At 41.6% G+C, this 26119-nt stretch overlaps 1 protein-coding gene across 1 annotated transcript in view; it reads left to right on the top strand.

The window, feature by feature from the left end:
* The window catches only part of FBXW8 (F-box and WD repeat domain containing 8), a 74044-nt gene extending 51166 nt beyond the window's left edge, over positions 1-22878 (top strand). The window contains exons 8-11 of the mRNA XM_030582452.1: positions 8224-8351; positions 14615-14788; positions 17099-17215; positions 20886-22878. Coding sequence (XP_030438312.1) covers positions 8224-8351; positions 14615-14788; positions 17099-17215; positions 20886-21039 — 573 coding nt within the window. The 3' untranslated portion in view covers positions 21040-22878. The remainder of the gene's footprint in view (positions 1-8223; positions 8352-14614; positions 14789-17098; positions 17216-20885) is intronic.
* The last annotated feature ends 3241 nt before the right edge of the window (positions 22879-26119 follow it).

Raw genomic sequence — 26119 nt, 5'->3', positions numbered from 1 at the left:
TGGCTTTGGTTCTGGGCATGTGAGGGGGAGGGGCAATCTGTAACAAGATGTTTGACCAAAATTAGCTTCCTTTCTTATTTGATTAGCTCTCGGTGTCAGTTTCACTAAGCCTTTGGTTACCAGGTCTTCTAGGGTGAGCAAATCCTGAAGTTCTCATGTTTTGTTTTTTTTTTAAGGTAGAACACTTTGCCTAAAACCTCTCAGGTCTTCTTTATCCATCATTAAAAAGCAAAGAAACACAAGCCCATTGTTTTTTCTTTACATGTCAGCTTTAAAATCAGCGTACTAATAAACTGGCCTGTTTTTAATCCCGTTTCTGCTCCTTTTCAGTGATGGCATTGGAGCTGGCATCCAGAGGCCTGCTGGCCAGCTTTATAAAACTACTGTTTTAGCTTTTACTATACATTTACTTTTGCCGTTGGCTACCTAAGTGCTCCATGCAGTTTCACTTGTGTAAGGTCTGTGTTTAACATGTTGTTAAACAGCTGCCGTTTCACTCTGGAAGTGATTACATTTCAGTCATGGATGAAAGGTCCTGCAAGTGGATCCACATGAGCACAGGTGTCTGCCCAGGTGGGTCCAGTTGCAGAAGCTGTGCCTTATATTGTAAAGTGTTGGGGTAAGTTTTGGGATGAAAAACACCATTAAAATAGTCTCGTTCTTTTTTGTTATATAGTATTTATTCCTATGTATAATTGTCTTTCCTTCCTTTTCAAGGTACTGCCTTCTAAACCTTGTAATTGTCTTTCTAATTCAAACCTTTAGTAACATTCTAGTACTGCTAAAATGAATGACTTAAGTCAGGGAAATCTCAGTGTACACACACACACAATGTAGTAATTAACCAGTTTCTTGCCCAAGAATAATTGAATCTGCCTCCATGATTTTCCATTGACAACTTGTAAATTGTTTACTAAATTAAAAGAGCCATTCGTTTTTGCAACTTTTAATAATAATTATGCAAAAATATATTTACCTATGTTTCCTAATGAAAACAACAAGCCACTTTTTGTATGCCTGCGTTGAGACTTGGCACAACACTTAGACGAGTATCTCAGGTTTTGAAAATGTTGCCCTTAGGATGCATCATGAATATTTAAGGAGATTATCTGCAAGGCCAGGCAAATAATTCATTCCATTTTGAGGACCAACTTGTCTTCATTTTATCCATCCTAATTTTATAGGGCAGGAAGGGGGATAAAATAGTGGTTTTTTTTCTGTAGGGTAGATGGTTTAGTGGGCAAACAATATCCTTTCACTTCTGTCTCCCTGAACTTGTACATCAGTCTTCAGCTACAAGTTAAATGAGTTTTGCTGACCTCATTCCAGTCCCTATCAGACATCTGTCCACATCGCAGAACCATCACATTTGGCACAATGCTGGATGATTGGCAGTCCCTGCTCAGGAAGGGTCCAGGACTGGAACAGCAGGGGTTGCAGGTGCATTGGCAGAGTTGTGTAGCTGAAGCTCATACACTGCCTGCCTGCCCGATGTCTGGCTCTACTTAGTGCTACCAGCTTTGACTCTATTCAAATAAAAACTTAGAAGGAAAAATAAACCTACATTTAATTGTTTATAGCTTCATAGGTAATTTATATGGCAGGCCATAAGTATTTGGAGGATTCCGTAAAGAGCATTGTGCAAGAGATCTGACTCTTGCACTGCTGGGAACGCTGCAGACTTTCTAGATGAATCATAACAATGCTTTCATGGATTCTCTGAGCTGGTCCTTTGAGCACTACTTAGGGCTGGGGAGCACAGCTAAGTGCACATGAGATAAAAGTTTTTGTTTGCCAGCATAAAGTCACCTTTGGAATGGCAGGAAAGTCGATTTTCCACATGCTCACAGACATGGTTGTGTTACCACTTCTGCACAATGACTTATATCTGGCAAAGACTTGCAAAATAGTCTCTCTGGCCGATTGTCAAAAATTACATCATATTGGAGTAAACTGCTTTTCAATCAAACATCCATTATTCATGTATATTAACCGCTTTTTTTTTAAACTGGCTATTTTGTGTATGATTTACTCTTTTTATCTCTGGGTCTCTTTCTGATTTTTTTCCTCTCTCTCTCTCTAACATCTGCTCTTCTTAAATCTTAGCTCATCTTTAAATTTATGGAGCCAGTACACTTGTCTCTGTGTACGAGTATCAATATGCTGACCGTGCATTTGTTAATAGTCAAATTTCCTATGTTGCTATACTGTGTGTTGTGTTTACAGTAGGCACTATAACAGTTCAGTACAATTTGCACCAGCAAACTGTCCCCCTAAGGCTTGTAAACTTTTTATATTTTATCCCACATCCTTCTTAGAAATAATATTCAGAACTTGCAGTAGCGACCACCAGGCACTAAGCTTAACTTGATGATGAGATCTGAATCAAGCATATGTGGTATGGCTGTGCCCACTGTTGTAGATGGCATGTAGGTCGGATGCCTCTTGACCCATGGATTTAAAAAAAGAATCCTCATAAGTTCTGTTCTTTTCTTAAAGTATGCCCTGAGTGACTAGCACTTCCATGAACCTCCTTATTGCTGAGAGAATATTGGTGTATGCAGGCAATGTGTGCAGCATAATCCAGTGGATAGGCCACAGAACTGAAAATAAAATGATGTACTTTCTGTTCCCAACCCTGGCACTGAGTCCTTTTGTGACTTTGGGCAAGTCATGTAATTTTTCTCTGTTCCTCAGTTTCCCTCTCTGTAAAATAGGGTAATGTCATTTGTCTTGTGTAAAGTATTTTGAGACCTTAGCACAGCTCTGTAAGTTCTAAGTACCATTATTCGTAGATATGTCCGTTCAAATGAATGGAAAGTTAAGATGTTCCAGGAGCATGTGTGCCCAGTATATTATTCCGTAGTGAAGAGGCCAATGATTTCAGTACATTGTTGACCATTGTTATACCTTTTCCTTATTATTATTATTATTAATAATTATTATTAATTATTATTTATTTACGGTTGCATAGTACCTCTTATATGTAACCACTGCTGAAAAGAAGCCACTTCTTGGAGTGTTACTGGCAACAAAACATAACAACTTAGGGCAAGAAATAAAAACATAGCTGGATTTGCTCTGTAGGGAGTTATTTCACAATGCAATTGCCTGAATTGGCCGTTAGCCAGGACACTGGGGTGAATATCCCTGCTCTTGTGAAAAGTACTGCAGGCTCTTTGATAACAAGTGCTTGGGGACTCTGTTTTATGTTCTGTCCAAAAATGGCATCTCCACCAGCATAGTATCCCTAGCCCCATGCTGGGATGTTGGATGTGCATGGAAGAGTTCCATCAACACCATTTCCTTCAGCACCTGCGTTGTTGTTTTTTTTGGTTTTGGCTTTTTTTGGAAGCGTCTCATCCAAAGTATTTATGCCATGCTGGATCTTACTAAGCTATAAGATCTAACAAAGCTCACAGCAGAAGTTGGTCTGGCTACAGAAGCTGTAATTTTGTTGTCTGTTAATTTGATATTCTCTCTGTTAGATTCTTGGACTGCATTTGTTAAAATTTCCACACACCTGCTGATTTAAAGTTTCCTAACTACAGTAAGTTTTGCCGTCTCTTTTTCTCCCACCTCCCTTCATTCCTTCTAATAAGTCTGTGAGCCTGTTTCTCAGCACGTCTCTCTGAGAACAGTGGCCACCGACTGAGACTCGCCCAGCTCGTGCAACAAAGAGGGAAATTAGTCTAATGCACCACCTTAACTAAAGGGAGAGTAGGAGCATGAATAATTAATATCACTAGTCTGTGGCAGTCAGATAAAATGAAGTCCCATTTGCTCAGCCTTATTAAAAGAGAGAGAGCGCGCGAGGGAGAGATGGTAAAGGTCGTTAAGGGACTTGTAACATGGAAAGAATCGCCTCTGAGATGGATAATGTGTTTTCTAATCTCTGTGGTCTTTAACTAAACGTAATGGTAAAGGTACTCTTTGGATATTTCTGCCTTGCTGAATTATTAAACATTCTGGAAGATCACTTGACTCTCATCCAGTAACTTAGACTTTTGCATTTGAAAACTGTTAGTAGGTAAAGATTTTTAATTTGTGTGGAGTTTTTGGTCATTATACATAGAGAGAGAGAGAATCTGCTTAGATATAATGCCATTCACCCCTCTTGCCCCAAAAGTTCTGTTGGAATAAGGAGGTACCTCAGTAGAGTATTACCTTAGGGTACCCTATTTTACACCTGGAGGCTCTAGGTTCACTTACCTTTGCCAGATTTGTACCCATTAGGTCACTAGTCTTGTGTGTCCATTATAGGATTATAAGTGTCTTTAAAAGGATAATCTGTTTGCAGTGTGCATTATAAGATTATAAACCTCCTAGAGACCTTATGCTTTGTTTGCCCTTTAACATGGAGACCCTTATTTTAACTCCCAAGTGACCAGATATTTTCATGCTTTATCTTTGGCCTTTACAAAGAAAATCCTAGTTACTTTAGGGTATTACAGCAGAGCTCCTCCGAAGTGTTACAGCAACTTCAAAATTGTGTTGTCATTTCATTTATAACCTCCCTATTTTTAAGGATTTTTAATTCAGATATAAAATTGTATTCTGGTTTGAAGCTTGGTAGACAGAGAAGTAGTAAAAGCAAAAGGGATGGGTTTAAAAAAAAAATCTTACGTTGAGCAAAGAAAAGGTGAAAATATGTGCTAACAACACTGAAGAGTAACTTTTTGCAGACAAAGAGCCACTAGGGCAGAAAAACATATATACGTAACATAAACAAATCCCTAAAAAAAAGAGGGGAGATAGAGAGTGGAAAGAGACATGGACATTTCCTGTTATGAATGTCAATACATATGGAAAGTCTGGTGGATCAGAATTTTTTTTATAGTTTAGTTTTTTTACAGATAAAAAGATTAAAGCATTGGACAATCTGTAAACTACACAAGTGTAAATAAATGAATATGTTAATTTAAAAATGCCTTTTGCCCACTTACTACAGAACTGGAAAATTGTTCTGATTTTGAAAATGAGATTGGCACGCAATTAGGACAATAATTGTATTCAATGTTTGCTAAGAAAAGTCCAAGGTATTTAAACGCCTGCACATTAACAGGTTTTCGTAGAGGGCATTCCTGTTCATAATGATACATATTTGAAAACTGTGTTCCAGTTTTATGTTGACAAGGTAGATTGGAGCTAAGATCTATTAGGTGAATCTATTAGGTCTATAGACACTCAAAGTAGCAGCTGCAGGGAATTTCTCCAGAGCAACCAGAGGCACTGCCTTATGTCCAGGGGCTAAGTGTGCAACCAGAAAGAGATGGTCTAGATTCTTTGGAACTACAGGAATCTTGATAGATCAACTCAGTCGCTAATCTTTCTCAAGGTAGATAAACTGAATTCAGTGGAGATTATTTGCCTGTGTCTTTCAAGTGAGACCTTCAAAGCAGAAGTCTGGTCTGCCAAGCATGGCCATTCGTTTCTTCTACAATTTTAATACAAAAAATGGTTTGCCACAGTGTCTTGGCCAAAATGTCTTTATCTCCAGTATTGTGTGCAGAGAGCTCATAGACTCATAGACTCTAGGACTGGAAGGGACCTCGAGAGGTCATCGAGTCCAGTCCCCTGCCCTCATGGCAGGACCAAATACTGTCTAGACCATCCCTGATAGACATTTATCTATCCTACTCTTAAATATCTCCAGCGATGGAGATTCCACAACTTCCCTAGGCAATCTATTCCAGTGTTTAACTACCCTGACAGTTAGGAACTTTTTCCTAATGTCCAACCTAAATCTCCCTTGCTGCAGTTTAAGCCCATTGCTTCTTGTTCTATCATTGGAGGCTAAGGTGAACAAGTTTCTCCCTCCTCCTGATGACACCCTTTTAGATACCTAAAAACTGCTATCAGGTCCCCTCTCAGTCTTCTCTTTTCCAAACTAAACAAACCCAATTCCTTCAGCCTTCCTTCATAGGTCACGTTCTCAAGACCTTTAATCATTCTTGTTGCTCTTCTCTGGACCCTCTCCAATTTCTCCACATCTTTCTGATTGGTTGCTGTGCTTTTCTTCAGAAAGGGATGCATTTCACTGGTGTTATATGTGAAATATTAGTGATGTTTGCATTATTGTTGTAGCTGTGTTGGTTCCAGAGTATGAGACAAGGTAGGTGATATGACCTCACCCCCATGTCTCTCTATTATCTATGAAATAGTTTACATTTATAACTCCCTTTTCACAGCTTCAGATTTTCAAATGAATTAATCTTTTTGGGATGATATTTTCCATGCTAGGCCTTTGTCTAAGAGTTAATTACTTAAAAAAGTTCTTCAGGTATATTTGAGTTCTGTGATGATGAAAAAAATACACACTAAAAATGGCTTAATTCTGAGACATGGCATGTTAGTAATATGTTGATGGAAGCTAACAGAGGAACTTAGCCCTCCCTAAGGAGATCGTTCAGGACCAAGATGGGGGTTGGTGGGGGAGGAGGAGAACAACAACTCTTTGGGTACTGATGAACATTACAAACAATTGAAGAGAAATCACTTATGGATCCTTACTGGGTTGCTACTAATATTTTTAGTAGAGCCTGATGAAACCCTGGCCTTTTTACTACATCACCATAATGCATGTTCTTTGTGCCTGGCCTGAGGGGAAAAGGGTTGGGTCTAGCACATTGACTGTTGCTAGGACAATTTGCATGAGGGAAATTTATAAAAGTTGCAGTGATACATGCAAAGTTCACCCTACAAACACTATTGCCTCTCCTCAGCAACAGGAGAAATGTAGAAAAACGGCAGTCTTTCTGCAATTTTTGCTGTTTTCCTCACATTTTCTAAACTTTAATTATTAAAAAAACAAACAAACAAAACTTTCTGTTGCCAAGAGACAGCCATCACAAAAGATGTGCTACTGCTGTACTTCAACCTTGCGGAAAACTATCTTGAGGCAAAATTAGGAGCTCTTCTTGGTAGGGTGTGAACTTGAAAGTCTAGTGAAAGCTGTCCAAATACTTATCTGCATTAAGCACAGGTAATTGTTTTTCCAACTTTTTTTTTTAAGCTGTTAATATAACATCAAGATTGCTCAGTTCAAATTTGAAAGTCAGACAATGCAGGTGTTAAGGTTCTTACAGCAGAGCTAACTTGGCTATGTTGCACATATTGTATATTTCATGTTTGTTATAAGCAATGATGTAACATTTATTAAGCAACACAGGTTATAAGAAGAAAAATGTTGCTATAGAAACCTTTATTTTTCCTTTTGCTTTACATTAACAATGCAACCTCAATATTAGATCGACATAGATGTTTGCATTTAAAGGGGGACAAACTTAAAATCTAGTTAACTTCACAAAATGATTTAAATGCATGTTTAGGCTCTACACTTGTTGCTGAGCCTCCTTGCCAAATTTTATAATTTGACAATTGCATTTTCCTATTTTTGAACATACTTTCTGTCTCCTGTTGCTATGTGAAAATCCCCCATAAACAGCTGAAGCTGACTGGGCAGGAGAAACAGTCAAGTTGATTATAAACATAGTGCTTTCAAAATCAGAAAGTACACAAGAAGGAAAGATATATCTTTTTTTCTAATCTTTATAACAGTTATCTTGTGAGTTACTTGTAATCGTAGGTTAAAAAAAAATCAGACAGAATTGTGATTTAAGTTGAATGATCCTTTAGTGTGTCTAGTTGACCATCTATGCAAGGGTCTTCTGCAGTGCTCACTGCTGTTGGAGCTAAACAAATTGTTCCTTTATTTTTCTCTATTACCACAGTTTGTAGACTTTCTCTTGCTGTTTTCCTTTGATACCCTTTTAAAAGCTGATTTGCTTAGCTTCCAGTACTATTGCAAATCCAATCCAAAGTCTGTTCATGAGGAGATTTGCTTTTCAATATGGACTTCAGTATGACCTGAGCAAACACAATGTAGCTTCCTTTGAACTCCCAAAGTTTGTACCTGTTCACCATGGTTGCCCGGAGCTAGTGTTCAGGCTACATATCCCTAATTCATGACAGTCTATTACAGTGCCAGCCTGGTTGCCTGCCACCCCTATACGCATTTTATTGCTGCTGTCCTCAGTAGCTGAAATCTCTGTATCCTGATTACATGCTAGAAGGTTGAGAAGTAGGCCTGTAAACCATCTCTTTAATAAAATCTGAGTGGTAATGACTATGCTCTGGTTTATGCTACAGCAAAATGCACTCCACGTGGCCCTGTTATATTTCACCTTGTGCGTTTTTTGTTTTTTTCCCTCCTTCTGCCAGATACTTCTCTACAACCTGGAAACAGGTCAGTGTCTAACAAAGCTAGGCAGCTCGTTGGGTGACTTCACGTGTGTCAACCTCCAGAATAGTCCTCCGTGGATGCTTGTTACAGGCAATAAAGACAGGAGGTATGTACAAGCAAGAGCAATATCTTATCTAGAGCTAGAGTTCACTTTCTGTCCCTCATTCCCTGCTGGCTCTGCGAGAGTTAGGTTCTCCCCCGTATGCTGTAAGTACAGCCTGCCTGAACTTCAGGAACAAAGTATTAGGTAATAGTTGGATGTGGCTGCCGTTTTGCTTTGTTTCTGAAAGCACCATGGGAAGACTTTCTTTTTAAGCCATTTGGTGGACGCAGTTGGTGTACAGCCCAGCGAGACCACTTGGAATATCTTCCATTTCCCCCCTCCCCCCCATCACCCACAAAATTAGTTTGGCATTTAAAAGCTCACTTTCTGATATTAAAAAAATAACCTAAGGGATGAATCATGTAGGACGAGATGGGTCCGCCTGCCAAATGATGTCAAGAGTGTATTTCGGAGCACTGCAGAGTCCCTCAGGTGACAGAAAAGAGACTTTCATGTGAACAGATTCCAGCTTCTATTTAGCTGATTAACAGCCTTCTCTTTAACTCCTTGGCTTGGCGAGTCGGATTTTCCCTGCATGATATCCGGTGCCAGAAACGGACGCACTGGGAACAGTCAGTGTGAAAGGATTAAAGTGCTTAAAAAGACCCTTTGAGTCCAATTTTTAGGTTTTCTTTTTTGGCTGGTTATCTGCAGGGTCACTCCACTGCACCAAAGAGATGTGAGATGGCGAGAGGCCAGTCTCTAATGGCTCCCCACTCCTTCCCTCCTCCCCTCAGTGCTGGGCATGGGGCTGCAGGTGGTGGTCTGGTTCGGTGGTGGGTATCAGATTGTGAGGCGGATACTTTCCATTGCCAAATCCCAGACCTCCGGCCTGCCAGTGCAGCAGCTTGCAAAAATGATTATTTTGTCAAACATTTTTTTTCTTTTCAGCAAAGAGGCAATGTGAGCAAACTGCCTGCTTTGTCAGCAAAGAAAATACAAGAAGCAGCTTAAGTTTGATGCATGTAACTGAATTCTTGGGATTTTTTTCTTAAATTAGGAGATACGAATTTCTCCCATGTATGCTAGGGTCCTGCGAATCCCAACAAATCTGCTTGTAGTTTTATTCTCTTGTATAATGTTGTGTCACTTGTGCAGGGAGAGACAGAAGAGCATGTGCAAATTTGACATCTCTGTTTATGTAATGAATTGAAAGTAACTTCCCTTATATGAGAACAAATGCTGAAGTCCTCTCCTCGGAATATGAATATGAAAAACTTTATGATTCTGAATTTTACAGGTATCCAGGGGAGGAGGCCTGGCTGGAGCTAAATTAACAGGAAAGCAGAAATCCAGTAGGTCAACAGTTAAATAGGGCCTCTGAAAAGAGATCCTCTGCCACCCAAAACAAAGTCAAATTACTCATGAAAGTTTGTTCGAAGGACATTAGCAGCAGTATAATGTTTTCTCAGCTGGACCTCCCCCTATCTGTATCAAGTGGATTTAGTATCCCCGGATTCCTATTGTAGAACAAGTATTCCCAACGAGGGATTCACAATATGAACCTAAGTAATAATGGCCAATGGTGGAGCCTACAGCTGGAGTTAAAATGGACATTCTCAGGATTTCTGGGCCCAACATTTGACCTCATTGTTATGTGACAGGGAAAGTCCTGTATTCAACACCATCTGTTAAAAAACCAAAACCCAACCCCCCCAGCTCCCTTCCATTGAGGAAAGGAATGATTCTTTTGGGAGCAACCATAGAGCTCAGTCTAGGTGCACTTCAAACACCATCACCAGAATGGGGAGCACACACTGTGGCACGCTCCACAGCAGCTACCTTGCTTTCCTTGAAGGCACCCAAAATGGTGGATAGCATCGGAAAACTAAATATCAGGGGAAGCTAGCATCGGCCAATGCTGGAAAGCCTTCTGAGGAGATATTGGTTTACATCTACCACTAAACCTGGCTAGGCTTATTTCTGGAGCAATCAAATATCAGAAACAAAGGCTTGCTCCTGACTCATTTGGACTAGTACAGAACTGAGGCATTCCCACTGAGCATAGCTGTCATGGCAGAGCATGGAGGGGAATGGCAGTCTCTGCGATAGCCGAGGCTCCAATTATTTAGAGCCTCATCTCAGGTTTGTAAAACGCCTTTTCTTTTTAAAGCAAACGTAAACAATCCAAGAGTTCTTTTTAATTTTCTGAGGGCATGCAGGATGGAAATGTGCCTGAAAGCTGGACCCTTGCTGATGTATCAACTGGGATGCAGTCAGTTTCATTTTCAGCTGTGCTTACTAATAGGCGAAACCTTAATTATCGTGCAGGGCAGTTGCAGCCAAAGATGGGAAGAGTGCTGTGAATGAGAGAGTTTCAGAAATATTATACCCTTACACAACGTTCTAATGCACACCAGATGCTCTTTGTCACTGTTGAAGAGGGAGAAAGCTAGGAGCTGTTTTCCCTATGTCTGTAAGTGTTCCAATGAGTTGTTCCATAGGTGTTGCTACAGAACCATCCTCAGTGTACTCCCATCTCTGTTCCAGCATGTTTTCTTGCCTGTCAGATGGATGCTGCCCTGTTGGAGTCTTTGGACGGTTCTGTCTTCTTTTGTTTTAATTGTTGGAATAGAGTTATTTGCAAGCTCCTATGGTGTGGTTTTCATTAGAACAGGGAAAGAGGGAGCGCTTCTTGGAATAGCACAAGAATCAAACTATGAATATTGAACATAGTACAATATGGACTTCAGTCTGCTTGATTGTTCCATTGTTGACATTTATCAGATTCAGAGGGTCATCTTGCAGCTTCTTTTCAACTCTGAGATCAATGATTTTCCTTTATTTTCATTTCCATTCACTATATTGTTCTGTTTCCTGAAGCTCTACATTTAATTTTTTTAATCTTGAAGAAGCTTTAGCGTACAAATTGACTTGTAGAAAATACTATATGCGGTGTTGTTGTAGCCATGTTGGTCCCAGGATATTAGAGAGACAAAGGGGATGAGATAAAACAAAAGATCCAAAAAAAGATATCACTCTGTCTCATGTAAAAAATATTGAATGTAATGGGCCTGATTCTGATCTCATTTATACCATTATAAAATTGGAGGAACTCCATGAAAATCAGACAATTTACATAAGTGTAAAATTGGTTTAAGATCAGAATTGGCCACAGGCAAAAGTTTGTGTGTGGGGAAAAGCATAATATAGATACTACCTATCAGTCATTCCCCAGCATTTAAAGCTCTTGTAGTAATAGTGTGGGACAGGACACTGAAATTGCAAAGAAGGCAAAATCTGGAGTGAAATATTATATGCAAACCTTTTTTGCTAATGCTGATGGAAGTGGAAACTTTATGGAATGATGGCCACGGATATGCCTTAGATAGAAAAAACAGAGTATTTTGGTCCAGCAGTTGCAATCTCAGGTGTTCATCAAAAGCTCTGCTACACTGAATGTTGTTGCTGTCTGATGTACTAAACTGAGGGGATGGCTTATTTGGATGCTCAGTACTTTCTGAAAATCAGGACTTTTTAAGGTGTCTTAAGTTGGGCAAAAGTCAACATGGTTTCCGTAAAGGGAAATCATGTCTCACTAATCTGTTAGAGTTCTTTGAAGGGGCCAACAAACATGTAGACAAGAGGGATCCAGTGGGCATAATGTACTTAGAGTTCCAGAAAGCCTTTTACAAGGTCCCTCACCAAAGATTCTTACGTAAATTAAGTTGTCATGAGATAAGAGGGAAGATACTTTCATGGATTGAGAACTGGTTAAAAGACAGGGAACAAAGGTTAGGAATAAATGGTAAATTTTCAGAATGGAGAGGGGTAACTAGTGGTGTTCCCCAAGGGTCAGTCCTAGGACCAATCCTATTCAACTTATTCATAAATGATCTGGAGAAGGGGGTAAACAGTGAGGTGGCAAAGTTTGCAGATGATACTAAACTGCTCAAGATAGTTAAGACCAGAGAAGGCTGTGAAGAACTTCAAAAAGATCTCACAAAACTAAGTAAAATGGCAAATGGAATTTCATGTGGATAAATGTAAAGTAATGCACATTGAAACAAATAACCCCAACTATACATACAATATGATGGGGGCTAATTTAGCTATTACTAATCAGGAAAGAGATCTTGGAGTCATCGTGGATAATTCTCTGAAGACGTCCACGCAGTGTGCAGCGGCAGTCAAAAAAGCAAACAGGATGTTAGGAATCATTAAAAAAGGAATAGAGAATAAGAGGGAGAATATCTTATTGCCTTTATATAAATCCATGGTATGCCCACATCTGGAATACTGCATACAGATGTGGTCTCCTCATCTCAAAAAAGATATACTGGCATTAGAAAAAGTTGCCCTTTTCTGAACTAAAATGATTAGGGGTTTGGAACGGGTCCCATGTGAGGAGAGATTAAAGAGGCTAGGACTTTTCAGTTTGGAAAAGAGGAGACTAAGGGGGGAGGAATATGATAGAGGTATATAAAATCATAAGTGGTGTGGAGAAAGTGAATAAGGGAAAGTTATTTACTTGTTCCCATAATATAAGAACTAGGGGCCACCAAATGAAATTAATGGGCAGCAGGTTTAAAACAAATAAAAGGAAGTTGTTCTTCACACAGCGCACAGTCAACTTGTGGAACTCCTTACCTGAGGAGGCTGTGAAGGCTGGGACTATAACAGCATTTAAAAGAGAACTGGATAAATTCATGGAGGTTAAATCCATTAATGGCTATTAGCCAGGATGGGTAAGGGATGGTGTCCGTGGCCTCTGTTTATCGGAGGGTGGAGATGGATGGCAGGAGAGAGATCACTTGATCATTGCCTGTTAGGTTCACTCCCTCTAGGGCACCTGGCATTGGCCACTGTCAGTAGACAGGATACTGGGCTGGATGGACCTTTTGGTCTGACCCAGTACGGCTGTTCTTATTTTCTTACGTTCTCATGGGCAAGCAACATCACTAGTCGTTTTTGAAAATCTAGGCCAAAGATACTTAAAGAAGGCAGCTGGTTGGATGCTTGCAGATGGCTTTGTTTCAGTGTTAATGACTCTTTTGTGTGCTAATCTACGATTCCCTTGATTTTTCTCTTGGATGGTGTAACATTTGGTTCCTTGTCCTTTAGCTGCATCTTTGCTATTGTCCTGGGGGTTTTATGGACATGCTTAGATACCAAGGAGACAGGTGCCATAGCAATATACCAAATAGATTGTCATTTATTACTCACTGCATTGCTAGCAGTTTGAGGCAAACAAATTATCTTCTGGACTGAAATTCTCCTTATATTTCATTGTAATATTCACTTTGCATAGTACATGCAAAGAAGCCAAGTTCCTAAAAACTGGAAAGAGCACTGATGCAAAATCTTTCAACAAGCAGTAGATATTGCACTGGGAAAATCCAGTGGTGCAAAAGAAGATCATCTGCTGATTCCATCATCAGTCATGTGTATGGCTGTGTGCTCGTGCTGTGACACTGAACTGGAGTAATTTTAAACACTACGTAGAATTTCATGTTTGATGCTCTCTTTGCCATGAGAGGAGTATTTGCATGCCAGAGGAATTGCAAGGCAAGGATTAACCATTTTTGTAGCCCAAGTTGGGAATGCATTGGCTAGTGTTCAGTATTATATTAATTACTAATCCTTAAAGAACAAGTGTGCATTTTCAACTGTAGTATATAATCTGTATTACAGTAATTGAAAAGCAAGGCACATGTCTAACATGTTACATAGTTTTCCAGTGAAGAAACTCTAACAATCCCAATGGAATCACACCTTGGGGTAGATGCCAAAAGTCCTTTTGGAAAACAGATATAGTATTGGGCCTGGTCTGCTTTTAGAACTTAGATTAATACATCTGTGGCACTCAGGAGTGTAAAAAGATCTACACCCCTGAGCGACACAGCTATGCCAACCTAACCCCAGGTGCAGATGCAGCTAGGATGACGGAAGAATGCTTCTGTTGACCTAGTTACTGTTGCTCAGGGAGTTCCTATCGTGATGCAAAAATTCCTTCTGTTGCTGTAGTCTGCATCTGCAGGATAGGGTTACCATGGCATTGCTATGGTATATAGTGCCCATAGTGTAGACATGGCCTTAGACAGCCAATAGAACGTTGGGCTTAGCTGGCAATTTTTAGCTGCTGATTTTATTGGATTTCTGCCTTTGCCAGTGAATTGCAGGCTCTTTAAAAGTATTGTGGTGTTTTGTAAGTGTAATGCAACTGTAATCAACGTGCTAACAATCCAAACAGTGTTTGCACTCTCAGGAGCTGCAGTTGGAGTGTAACAGCTACCTCTCTCTGTTCTTGATTTCCATTTGTTCAGGGTCAGGGTATACGACCTCCGCAGAAGCAAATCTTTGTGCTCCCTCTATGCCCACCACTTAGGAGTGTCTGCCGTGCAGATGGATGACTGGAAAATTGTCAGTGGAGGAGAGGAGGGTCTGGTCTGCGTGTGGGATCAGCGGATGGGCACCAAGCTGTGGGAAATGCACGCCAGGTAACTTCATCTGCTTGAGGGGCTTTACTGTCATGACATTTCCAGGTCCAGTGGACAGACTGAGCTGGCATGTTTTCACTTGGTCCTGAATATCCTATGCCTAAATTTTCTGAGGACAGCATGATAGTTCTGTTAGGTGATCTGCTCAGTTGGACTCAGATTAAAGAGGATTCCAAATGGTTAATCGTGTGTGTGTGTGTGTGCTCCACAATTTTCATTGGTGGTGTTGCTAATTTAATTTAAAGAAGCGCTGATAAAACACAAGCTTTTAATAGACTGAGGTCCTTTAAATAGGTTACTGCTAACACATCATTACTGCAATGAAGGTAATTTTTATAAATCTGATTTATTTTTCATGGTTTATTTTTTGCATTTCTCTCAGATTAGACAATAAATTGTAAATTCATGTGCTGCTCCTACATAAAAACAGTGTTGGTCCTGGGAAAGTTTCTTATACTGGTGTGTGGTGTTGAATTCTGGGGAAGTTCTTTTGTCTTAGCTTTTGTCAAATCTTACTTTACAAACCCTGAATTTTGGGCAGTTTTGGTTTACCAGTCTTTTGTCTGTTTTACTCTTGTGTTAACTGTACAGCATTGTCCTATGCCTTTGAGTGGTCAAAAGGGAGGACATCATTTTTAAAAAAAATGATCAGACTACAGAGATTATTCCACCTTCAGATACACACACACTCCCTCCAACATATTCACATCCCTTTAAAAAGCAATAATCAGAGGGCCAAAAATGATGCTTCTGTACCAGCAGACTGACATACCCATAGCTGTTTATGCGGATAGTACACAATGTTTTAATATCTTGGAGATGAAGACAGACCCCTTAGTTGCATGCGCCAAATCTTGACGATTTCCTCAGGCAGTTCTTATTCAGGCAAAATTTCCATTTGATTAAAGTTCTGCCGAAGCAAAGATCTTAGGGTTTGTTATAAAATGAACAGATATATCCTAAATTTCATGACCCTTTCCCAAGGCTGGGGTAGATGAGACAAGGTATTCACTGCCTGGAGAGTTCAAGTTAGGTCATTGATTAAAACCAGGTGGTCCCCTTCTCTTTTGACCCCATGAATTGTTAAGTTCTTTGTGATGCAGCTGATGCATTAGGGACATTATTGCATTGATTATCTTCCAATGCAACACTTAATGAGTATGTCAGGGAAGAGGGTGATTTGTATCTGGTGGGCCTTTGGGGTGGAGGAGGAAACACAGCATATGACTGAAGTCATTAGGTTTAGCAGTTATAAAATTATTAACCTGTGGATGAGCCAGAAAGGATAATCTAAATGAATAGTGCCAGGAGGCCCTTACTGAAAGGAAAGGCATTATTGGGTGTCTGTGTCCATAACCCACAGTCACAGAGGGGGAAGCAGGAGTAAAAAACAAGCAGGGGAAATGATTTGTTTGTTTGGGAGATGAGAGGAGACGTAACAGGGCCAATGAGATAAGCTATTTTATCATCCTCTGAGAGCGTCTCTGAAATTGAAAGAGTCCTGCCTTGATACAAGTGTTCTGAGGTTGATATTTAAACTGTTCACAAGTGAAGGGGATGATGGAAGGACCACTCAGCTTTGTGTCGCACAGTGGTTATCTGAAGCAGTCACAGCTCATGATTCCAACTGAGGTGTCACAAGGTGGTGGTCATAGATACAGTTAGCTTTGAGAGGCTTTCTTGTCTTCACATGTGGATGAGTGCATTCAGTGTGCTGCCGCATAGCATTGCCTGCGATATGCTCTCAGTTCCATCTGTGTTCTAGCAATACGCCACTAGATGGTGCTAAAAGCTTCATTTTCATACTTTAAATGGATACAGTAGTACCTCAAAGTTGCGAATGCCAGAATTAGGAACTGACCAGTCAACCACACACCTTCTTTGGAACCAAAAGTACACAATCGGGCAGCAGCAGAGACCAAAAACAAAAAAAAAAGAAGCAAATACAGTACAGTCTTGTGTTAAACATAAACTAATAACAAAAAAAAAAAAGAGCCGCATTTTTCTTCTACATAGTAAAGTTTTAAAGCTGTATTAAGTCAATGTTCAGTTGTAAACTTTTGAAAGAACCACCATAATGTTTTGTTCAGAGTTACGGACACTTCAAAGTTATGAACAACCTCCATTCCCAAGGGGTTTGTATCTCTGAGGCTTTACTGTCCTGCCTAGAAGAAATGAAAGTCTAGTTTCTCAGCCTGTGACTAAAGACAGGGCACTGAGTTAGGTTTGTCATTGTTCCTATTAGATCATTAGGTGCCTGATACGTGTGTAAGTGGATTCTCCCACCCAGTTCTGCTATTTATTTTCTAGACACCCAGTCCGTCATATTTGGTTTAATACTCACAGCCTCATCACAGCAAACATCCCAGATGAGAAGAACCCCCGGGGTGCCAGCATCATGGATGATGACCTGACAGCTCACCGGAGGTGAGTGAACAGGCTCTGGAGGGCAGAAGTTTCTGCATCTGAACGCTCAGTCTTAAAGAGAAGTGGAGACACTTACAAAAATATATCAGTTCAAAAACACCCCATGCCAAACCATCAACAAAATAGATTTGCAGCATTTAACAGCAGATAAATCTTCCAAGCTGTTGGGAAGCAATGTTCCCTCTGAACTCGAGTCTGTTTCCTCCTCAGTAGGTGAACACACAACCCCCTGAAGCCGCATAGGGAATGCAGCTCCTTGCCTTGCTTTAAATGTTAGTGATGGCATTAGCTCCCAAAGGAAAAATGCTGCAGCATAAACTAAGGTCCTGGCATTTGCATATCAGTTCAATTTTCCCTTTCTGATTCCAAGTATCCAGCTATAATATACTGACAGGTAAGTGGGGAACAAGACCTGGGAGATGGGTTGGAAACAGGAGGGAGCACGGGCTATAATGGCAGAGAGGAAGGAGGGTCAGGGCAAAGCTGGGAGGCAAGATCAAACCAGTATCTTAGATGCCTTTATACAAATGCAAGAAGTATGGGTAATAAGCAGGAAGAACTGGAAGTGCTAATAAATAAATACAACTATGACATTATTGGCATTACTGAAACTTGGTGGGATAATACACACGACTGGAATGTTGGTGTGGATGGGTATAGTTTGCTCAGGAAGGATAGACAGGGGAAAAAGGGAGGAGGTGTTGCCTTATATATTAAAAATGTACACACTTGGACTGAGGTGGAGATGGACATGGGAGACGGAAGGGTGGAGAGTCTCTGGGTTAGGCTAAAAGGGGTAAAAAACACAGGTGACGTCGTGCTGGGAGTCTACTACAGGCCACCTAATCAGGCGGAAGAGGTGGATGAGGCTTTTTTCAAACAACTAACAAAATCATCCAAAACCCAAGATTTGGTGGTGATGGGGGACTTCAACTATCCAGATATATGTTGGGAAAATAACACCGCGGGGCACAGACTATCCAATAAGTTTCTGGACTGCATTGCAGACAACTTTTTATTTCAGAAAATTGATAAAGCTACTAGGGGGGAAGCTGTTCTAGACTTGATTTTAACCAACAGGGAGGAACTTGTTGAGAATTTAAAAGTAGAAGGAAGCTTGGGTGAAAGTGATCATGAAATCATAGAATTTGCAATTCTAAGGAAGGGTAGAAAGGAGTACAGCAGAATAGAGACAATGGATTTCAGGAAGGCGGATTTTGGTAAGCTCAGAGAGCTGATAGGCAAGGTCCCATGGGAATTAAAACTGAGGGGAAAAACAACTGAGGAAAGTTGGCAGTTTTTCAAAGGGACGCTATTAAGGGCCCAGAAGCAAGTTATTCCGATGGTTAGGAAAGATAGAAAATGTGGCAAAAGACCACCTTGGCTTACCCTTGAGATCTTGCGTGACCTACAAAATAAAAAGGCGGCATATAAAAAATGGAAACTAGGTCAGATCACGAAGGATGAATATAGGCAAATAACACAGGAATGCAGAGGCAAGATTAGAAAAGCAAAGGCACAAAATGAACTCAAACTAGCTATGGGAATAAAGGGAAACAAGAAGACTTTTTATCAATACATTAGAAGCAAGAGGAAGACTAAGGACAGGGTAGGCCCACTGCTCAATGAGGAGGGGGTAACAGTAACGGGAGACTCGGAAATGGCAGAGATGCTTAATGACTTCTTTGTTTCGGTCTTCACTGAGAAGTCTGAAGGAATGTCTAGTATAGTGAATGCTTACGGGAAGAGGGTAGGTTTAGAAGAGAAAATAAGGAAAGAGCAAGTAAAAAAGCACTTAGAAAAGTTAGATGCCTGCAAGTCACCAGGGCCTGATGAAATGCATCCTAGAATACTCAAGGAGTTAATAGAGGAGGTATCTGAGCCTCTAGCTATTATCTTTGGGAAATCATGGGAGACGGGGGAGATTCCAGAAGACTGGAAGGGGGCAAATATAGTGCCCATCTATAAAAAGGGAAATAAAAACAACCCAGGAAACTACAGACCAGTTAGTTTAACTTCTGTGCCAGGGAAGATAATGGAGCAGGTAATCAAAGAAATCATCTGCAAACACTTGGAAGGTGGTAAGGTGATAGGGAATAGCCAGCATGGATTTGTAAAGAACAAATCGTGTCAAACTAATCTGATAACGTTCTTTGATAGGATAACGAGCCTTGTGGATAAGGGAGAAGCGGTGGATGTGATATACCTAGACTTTAGTAAGGCATTTGATACAGTTTCGCATGATATTCTTATAGATAAGCTAGGAAAGTACAATTTAGATGGGGCTACTATAAGGTGGGTGCATAACTGGCTGGATAACCGTACTCAGAGAATAGTTGTTAATGGCTCCCAATCCTGCTGGAAAGGTATAACAAGTGGGGTTCCGCAGGGGTCTGTTTTGGGACCGGTTCTGTTCAATATCTTCATCAACGATTTAGATGTTGGCATAGAAAGTACGCTTATTAAGTTTGCGGACGATACCAAACTGGGAGGGATTGCAACTGCTCTGGAGGACAGGGTCAAAATTCAAAATGATCTGGACAAATTGGAGAAATGGTCTGAGGTAAACAGGATGAAGTTCAATAAAGATAAATGCAAAGTGCTCCACTTAGGAAGGAACAATCAGTTTCACACATACAGAATGGGAAGAGACTGTCTAGGAAGGAGTATGGCAGAAAGAGATCTAGGGGTCATAGTGGACCACAAGCTTAATATGAGTGAACAGTGTGATACTGTTGCAAAAAAAGCAAACATGATTCTGGGATGCATTAACAGGTGTGTTGTAAACAAGACACGAGAAGTCATTCTTCCGCTTTACTCTGCACTGGTTAGGCCTCAACTGGAGTATTGTGTCCAGTTCTGGGCACCGCATTTCAAGAAAGATGTGGAGAAATTGGAGAGGGTCCAGAGAAGAGCAACAAGAATGATTAAAGGTCTTGAGAACATGACCTATGAAGGAAGGCTGAAGGAATTGGGTTTATTCAGTTTGGAAAAGAGAAGACTGAGAGGGGACCTGATATCAGTTTTCAGGTATCTAAAAGGGTGTCATCAGGAGGAGGGAGAAAACTTGTTCACCTTAGCCTCCAATGATAGAACAAGAAGCAATGGGCTTAAACTGCAGCAAGGGAGATTTAGGTTGGACATTAGGAAAAAGTTCCTAACTGTCAGGGTAGTTAAACACTGGAATAGATTGCCTAGGGAAGTTGTGGAATCGCCATCGCTGGAGATATTTAAGAGTAGGTTAGATAAATGTCTATTAGGGATGGTTTAGACAGTATTTGGTCCTGCCATGAGGGCAGGGGACTGGACTCGATGACCTCTCGAGGTCCCTTCCAGTCCTAGAGTCTATGAGTCTATGAGACTTTCCCTGTCCCTGAATCGGATTAGATCATTCATGGGCAGGTAACTGTTATATCTATATATTGCTAAAGTAAGAGAATCAAATCTCATGTTCAGGGCATACAGCGAACACTGGAGGGGTCAGGAAGGGATTTCCTTCTGTCTACAATACTGCACAAATGTTCATGGTGTATTGAGGCCTCATTTGCTTTCTTGAAGCAACAGGTGTTGGCTGCTTCTGAAAGCAGGATACCAGACTTGTTGGTAAAGATTTGACTTTGCTTGTAACACAATTAGAAATGGCATGTTATCCTTGTTTGTTTTTGCCCAGGCATCGAGGTATCATCTATGCCTATGAATTCTCAGTGGACCAGCTGGCTCGAGAGAGTGTCCTTCCTATTTGTCGCTCTTCCTACGATGAAGTGACTGGTTACAACTACAACATTGGCCTTGCTGTCCCCTATGACAACATTTTGGTAACTTAGGAATGGTTTTTCCTTAGTTTTCTGTGGTCCAGTCCCCTACCAACCACCATGGAGCAGAAAGGAAACTGGGAATCACAAGAGGTGATTACTAAAGATTGCATTGACTTGTTCCAACACATTTAGTGGGCTGGGCTCTTGCTGAAAATTGAAGGCATATGCAAGAGCAGATTCTGAGGCTGCCCCCAAATGTATCACTCAAACATACTGATGATCCAAAATGACCTTTGAACCTTCGCTCTGGTCAGTGGAGATTGAAAAATGAGTGGGAGACTTAGACTTAAACTTGGGGAAATGGTCCATTCCCGCTGCTCACCGGAAGAGTGTTGGTGACCTCATTCTCGTGGCAGATCGATGGGCCTTGATGGGGCAAAGGAGACCCCCGAGTGGCAAAGTGAAAGAGAATTGATACTTTCTCGACAGGATGATAAGGACACAGAAGCGCTCAGGCATTCGCAGATGCTTGGCTGTCCTGAGGGAAAGAAACAAGAACTGGGAACAGGCCTGCTGCAGAGCCACAAGCTTGGGATCTCTTTCCTGTGAAACAAGCTGCCAGTTCTTGTCTCCCTGCATGTGCTGCAGGCAGGGCATGTCCAGCAATCTGCAACAGAATGAAGCACAATGCACTCTGCATAGGAGGCAGCTTGCTCTCATCCAGGCCTGAGCAGCTTGGAAACTAAGCTGGCCAAACACCTCAGAATTATTTTTTTAGATAAATTGTAATTTTTAAAAATCTCCGAATCTATACATTAAAGGTTCATAAATGTTTGTTATTGTAAGGACTTTCCTCCTTACAGATTTTAGGGTGGGCTAATCACTGTGCACTGAGGTACAAGGCTGGGCAGTGCCTTGTAACTGAACTGCATCCTTCCACTGTCTCGGAAGTCGTTTTGATTCCAGGTTGTCTCTAATAATGATTCTATGAACCTTCTTATAATCACTGAGATAACATGGTCTTTGAGACTGATCGTGCCCATTTAGCAAAGTAGAGAGGACAGAGCTGCCAAACTAGGTGACTACACAGGTTCTGTTTTGCATCCTCTGGGCGTGATTAACTCGTGTTGACATCTTTGAATTGTACATGGCTGTGTCCAACCCTTGATAAGAAGAGTAGAACTATGGCCTTGTCTACAGACAAAGGCTGCATTGGTTTAACTAAAATTGGTTTAAAAACTGATTTGGCTAAGCTGGTGCCAAGTCCTGCATGGCCATAACTTCCATCAGTGTAAACCGGGGGGTTATTGTTTTAGCTTGCACCTGTACTTTTATTCAGTGCAAGTTAAACCAACATAAATCAGGTTTAAAATGGATTCAGTGTGTCTACGTGTTTTTTCACTGGTTTAACAAAATGGGTTTAAAATCACACCTTTAGTTGAATCAACACAACTTTATATATAGAGCAGGGTAGCAAGTCTGTTGGTGAAATGGTTCTTTTTGGGTTGTCTCTTCACATAAAAATTAGCCACTCCGGATACTGAAAGAGTCCCAGGGGAATCTCTTCTGCCTGAGAAAAGAAATCATTTTTACAATTATTTATTGTATTTGGCTTGTAATGTTTTCCACGACCCTCAATAAACTTGTGTGTGTTATTTGGTTGTAATAACCCTGTTACTTTTCTCTAACACACTGCTCTAGTGGAAATGTGTAAGAAAAACTCTGTCAAGCTGACTACACAATAAAATACAGGTTACGTTTTCAAGAAGCCCTGGGTATTTCTGATCTCTGTAGTGTAATTTAACAATCCCTTCCATTTCGGAGAGGCCAGCTCCCTTCCTTCTGCTCCATGGTTTACAGCCTGGGCATCTGGTTTTGTTCAGGTGTGTAATAAAAACCTATTGAAGAGCATTTCTGCTATTCATTAACTGGTCTAAGATGTTCCTGTCTTTATTCTAACATGAGCAGGTGAGTGTGGCCAGATCACTCAACTCTTTATTTGCCTCTGTCCCCCACAGAATATAATGTGTGACCTGTTGCTGTGTCGTGTGAACCTCTGTTCAACCTTACACCGTGCTCCCTGACTCTCTTGGCCACTCCTTACCCACACCTCCTTGCCCCTAGGCAACTTTGTTCTTCCCTTTGGTTGATAACTGAAGCATTTGGCACATTGTCCCAACCTGCTTCACAGCTTCTCCCTGGAATCCATCTTGACATTTTCACAATCCTCCCTAGGCTTATCTAGTTTGTTTTTGTCTCATTTTATTATTCCTTAATAGACTGAAGGGGCTGATGGGTTGCTGACAAAGAGATGCTCTGCATAGTAATTGTGAGTGTGTCCTGTGAAGAATCACTGCTGTCTGATGAAATAGCCTGGTTTGGTGCCCTGGCACCAGTTCATATAGGACCAAACATGGGCGTATTCCGTTATTGGGGGTTTTGCTCTGGTCTGCAATGGGCCCTTAATGCTGCTACTGTTTTGCAGTTTTCCACTGGGTGTACTGGAGGGCTGTCCCTTTAACAGAACTGATCCTATCCCTGGCATTCATTTAGCAGACAGCAGATTCAGAAGGATTTCTGTTCATTCCAGCTGTACTACATACCCACATGCAAACTAGGATATTGCTGGTGTTAGAAAGTAGCCATGATAAGATATGAGTAATTAGCTTCTTTGCCTGAGAGGGAATGTCCTGCTCTGCTTTTCAGAGTAGTTATTTATACAGTGCTATAAATGGACCTTTTGCTGTACAGATGAAATATGATTTATTTTCACTAGGATCTGTTAGATGCAATCAGCCTACCTGTGTTCCACTTGAGCACATGCTCAAAGCACTCCAGTGCTCCTGCAGCAATAACAGGTAACCACCTGGCCTTTACCAGGGCAAGGACAGATCCAGGATGGCCTAAAATGCCAATATGCTCAGTGCCCAACTGCCCCGAGATCCCCTGCTGAGGGGGCTGCTCCTCATACACAGCCTGTTGGTCAAGGAACAAAAGTGTGCTTTTCTAGCACAGAAGCCTGGCTGGGTGGGGAGTGTGAATTCCAGCACTGGTGCCTCGCAGGACCTTTCTGGAGCAGGAGCAGCACTTGAGGGGAGAGGGATCTCATCACTGTCTCTTCCAGAGGGGAAGCAGTATCCGCTCTGCTGGCTCCCTACTCGCTCCTGGGACAAAGACAGATCAGTAATGAGGGATGCATCGTTCTTTGTATCAGGTGGCCTTTTGAAGTAGTGTTAAATTCAGGGAGCAGGAACAGGGATTGCACAATTTCCCACAGAGCTGCCCAGACACAGGAGCTGGAGTGGGGGTGCATTGGGATAACAGGTAATACTGTTGCTATTGCTAGACCTGGTAGCAAAGGTTGATCCAGATCTTTTTGCTGGGCTGTCCAGTCTTTGAATGGTCTCTTCGAGACTTGGGTTGTGACCTTGTTGCAAAGTAGAGAGTCACAGGGCTATGTTTCCCGAAGGATCAGGCTAGTTGTAATTAGGTGGGCTACAGGATGGGGGTAGTTATGGGGTAACGTGAGTCAGTGAAGGGAGAACAGGACTGGGCTGACGGGTCTCCAGGCATCTTTCTGTCTCCATCCCTGACGGCAGTGAGGGTGATCATGGGGTCACTTGGTCCTGATGCTCAGGGATCCCTGGAATTAGGCCGTGTTGGAAGGAATCAGGAGAGGCGTAGCTCTCTTTCATGGAAGTGTCTCCAGCAGATGCCAGGGCCGAGCTTTTGAAGATACACCAAACTAATGTCTGGCTCTCAGCCCCAACTGGAAGGAAGGAAAGGAGTGGCGGTTGGCACTGCACAGTCTTGCATGCGCTTGGGGTAGGTGGAATGAGACAGGCTCGTGGCGCACAGCCCTGGTGGAGGCTCCTCCTGAACGCATGTGGATCTACACAGCTATGCCTTGAATATCCCACAACTCCCCCTTGCAGCGCGCTCTGTTTCGGGTCTCTGTTGCCAGAAAAAACTCTACGATGCTAATAATTCCACCATCAATGTGTACTCCATGGGCTCCCCTACGTCAGTGTGAGTGGTTGGCACTTGCCTTGTGCTAGGGAGAGGGCAATGGGCCCGAGCTGGGCCTGGGCTCTCAGCATGGAGAGGCGGGAAGATAACATTCAAATGCTCCCCAGAGCTTGTTTAAAATTCAACACACCAGCAGAGCGTCTCCTGCCGACAAAGAGCTGGTGGGGACAGAGTGAAACTTGCGTGTGGGATGGCAGGGGTGGACTTTTTCACACCCCTGAGCATTGTAACATAGCTACTCCAAGCTTAAGTGTAGACCTGCCCATAGAAACGTGTCACCCCCACCACAGCTGCTCCTGCACTAAACCCCCCCAATGCTCGTTCTTAAGAACTGCTCTCAAGTATCTTCAAGGTTCCCAGCACACGTTTGCTCACCCTTTAATTAAGGGCAAATCTCTGCTAGGCAACCAAACGTAACTGGGCCCTAAGGTGCTTGCTTAAGACAGATACATGCACTAAACCATCTCTAGTGTACACCCACACACTCCTTGCTGGCATAATGGTTTTACTGGCATGCAAGGGAGCTGTCCTGCCCTCCCCTGCCCAATTGTGGCATAGAAACATTTTTGTTTAGGCCACTTGAATTTGGTTTGTGCCAGAAAAAACTATTTTAAAAAACAATCAGTAGTTTCTAAAAACAGTATTTTTGCCCCTATTTTTGCCTACCACCGGCTGCCTTGGTGACAGGAGTCCAAAGGAAGAACTCTATATATTAATACCAGCCAGGAAGAAGGTCTCAGTTTGCTTTTTTATACAGTATATAAAATTTGATCTGCCAGGCCTAGAAATAAGTGAACATCTCAGTGGATATTGGGTCTTAGCCGCTTTCACTGGTAGAAAGTTTCCATTTCTGGGACCTGGGGTTGGCAAGCCTTGAAACATGTCACTGTCCCCTTGCCTGCCTGTGTCTGTGCACATTCAGAGATGGAAATAAACAAACAAGAAGAAAAGGAAACTTTTTAGGGCAGGTGATTTTGTTCTTTAAATTGAGGTTATCGTTTGTATTACAGCAGCACCTAGCAATGCCCACAAAGATATGAGGCACCCACGAGGCTAGATGCCATGTACATATTTTGTGAGAGATACTGCTTGCCCCAAGAGCCTACCATGCAAACAGAGA

Source organism: Gopherus evgoodei, chromosome 13, assembly GCF_007399415.2.
Source record: "Gopherus evgoodei ecotype Sinaloan lineage chromosome 13, rGopEvg1_v1.p, whole genome shotgun sequence".
Taxonomy (NCBI): domain Eukaryota; kingdom Metazoa; phylum Chordata; order Testudines; family Testudinidae; genus Gopherus; species Gopherus evgoodei.
This window is presented reverse-complemented; position numbering and strand designations above follow the sequence as displayed.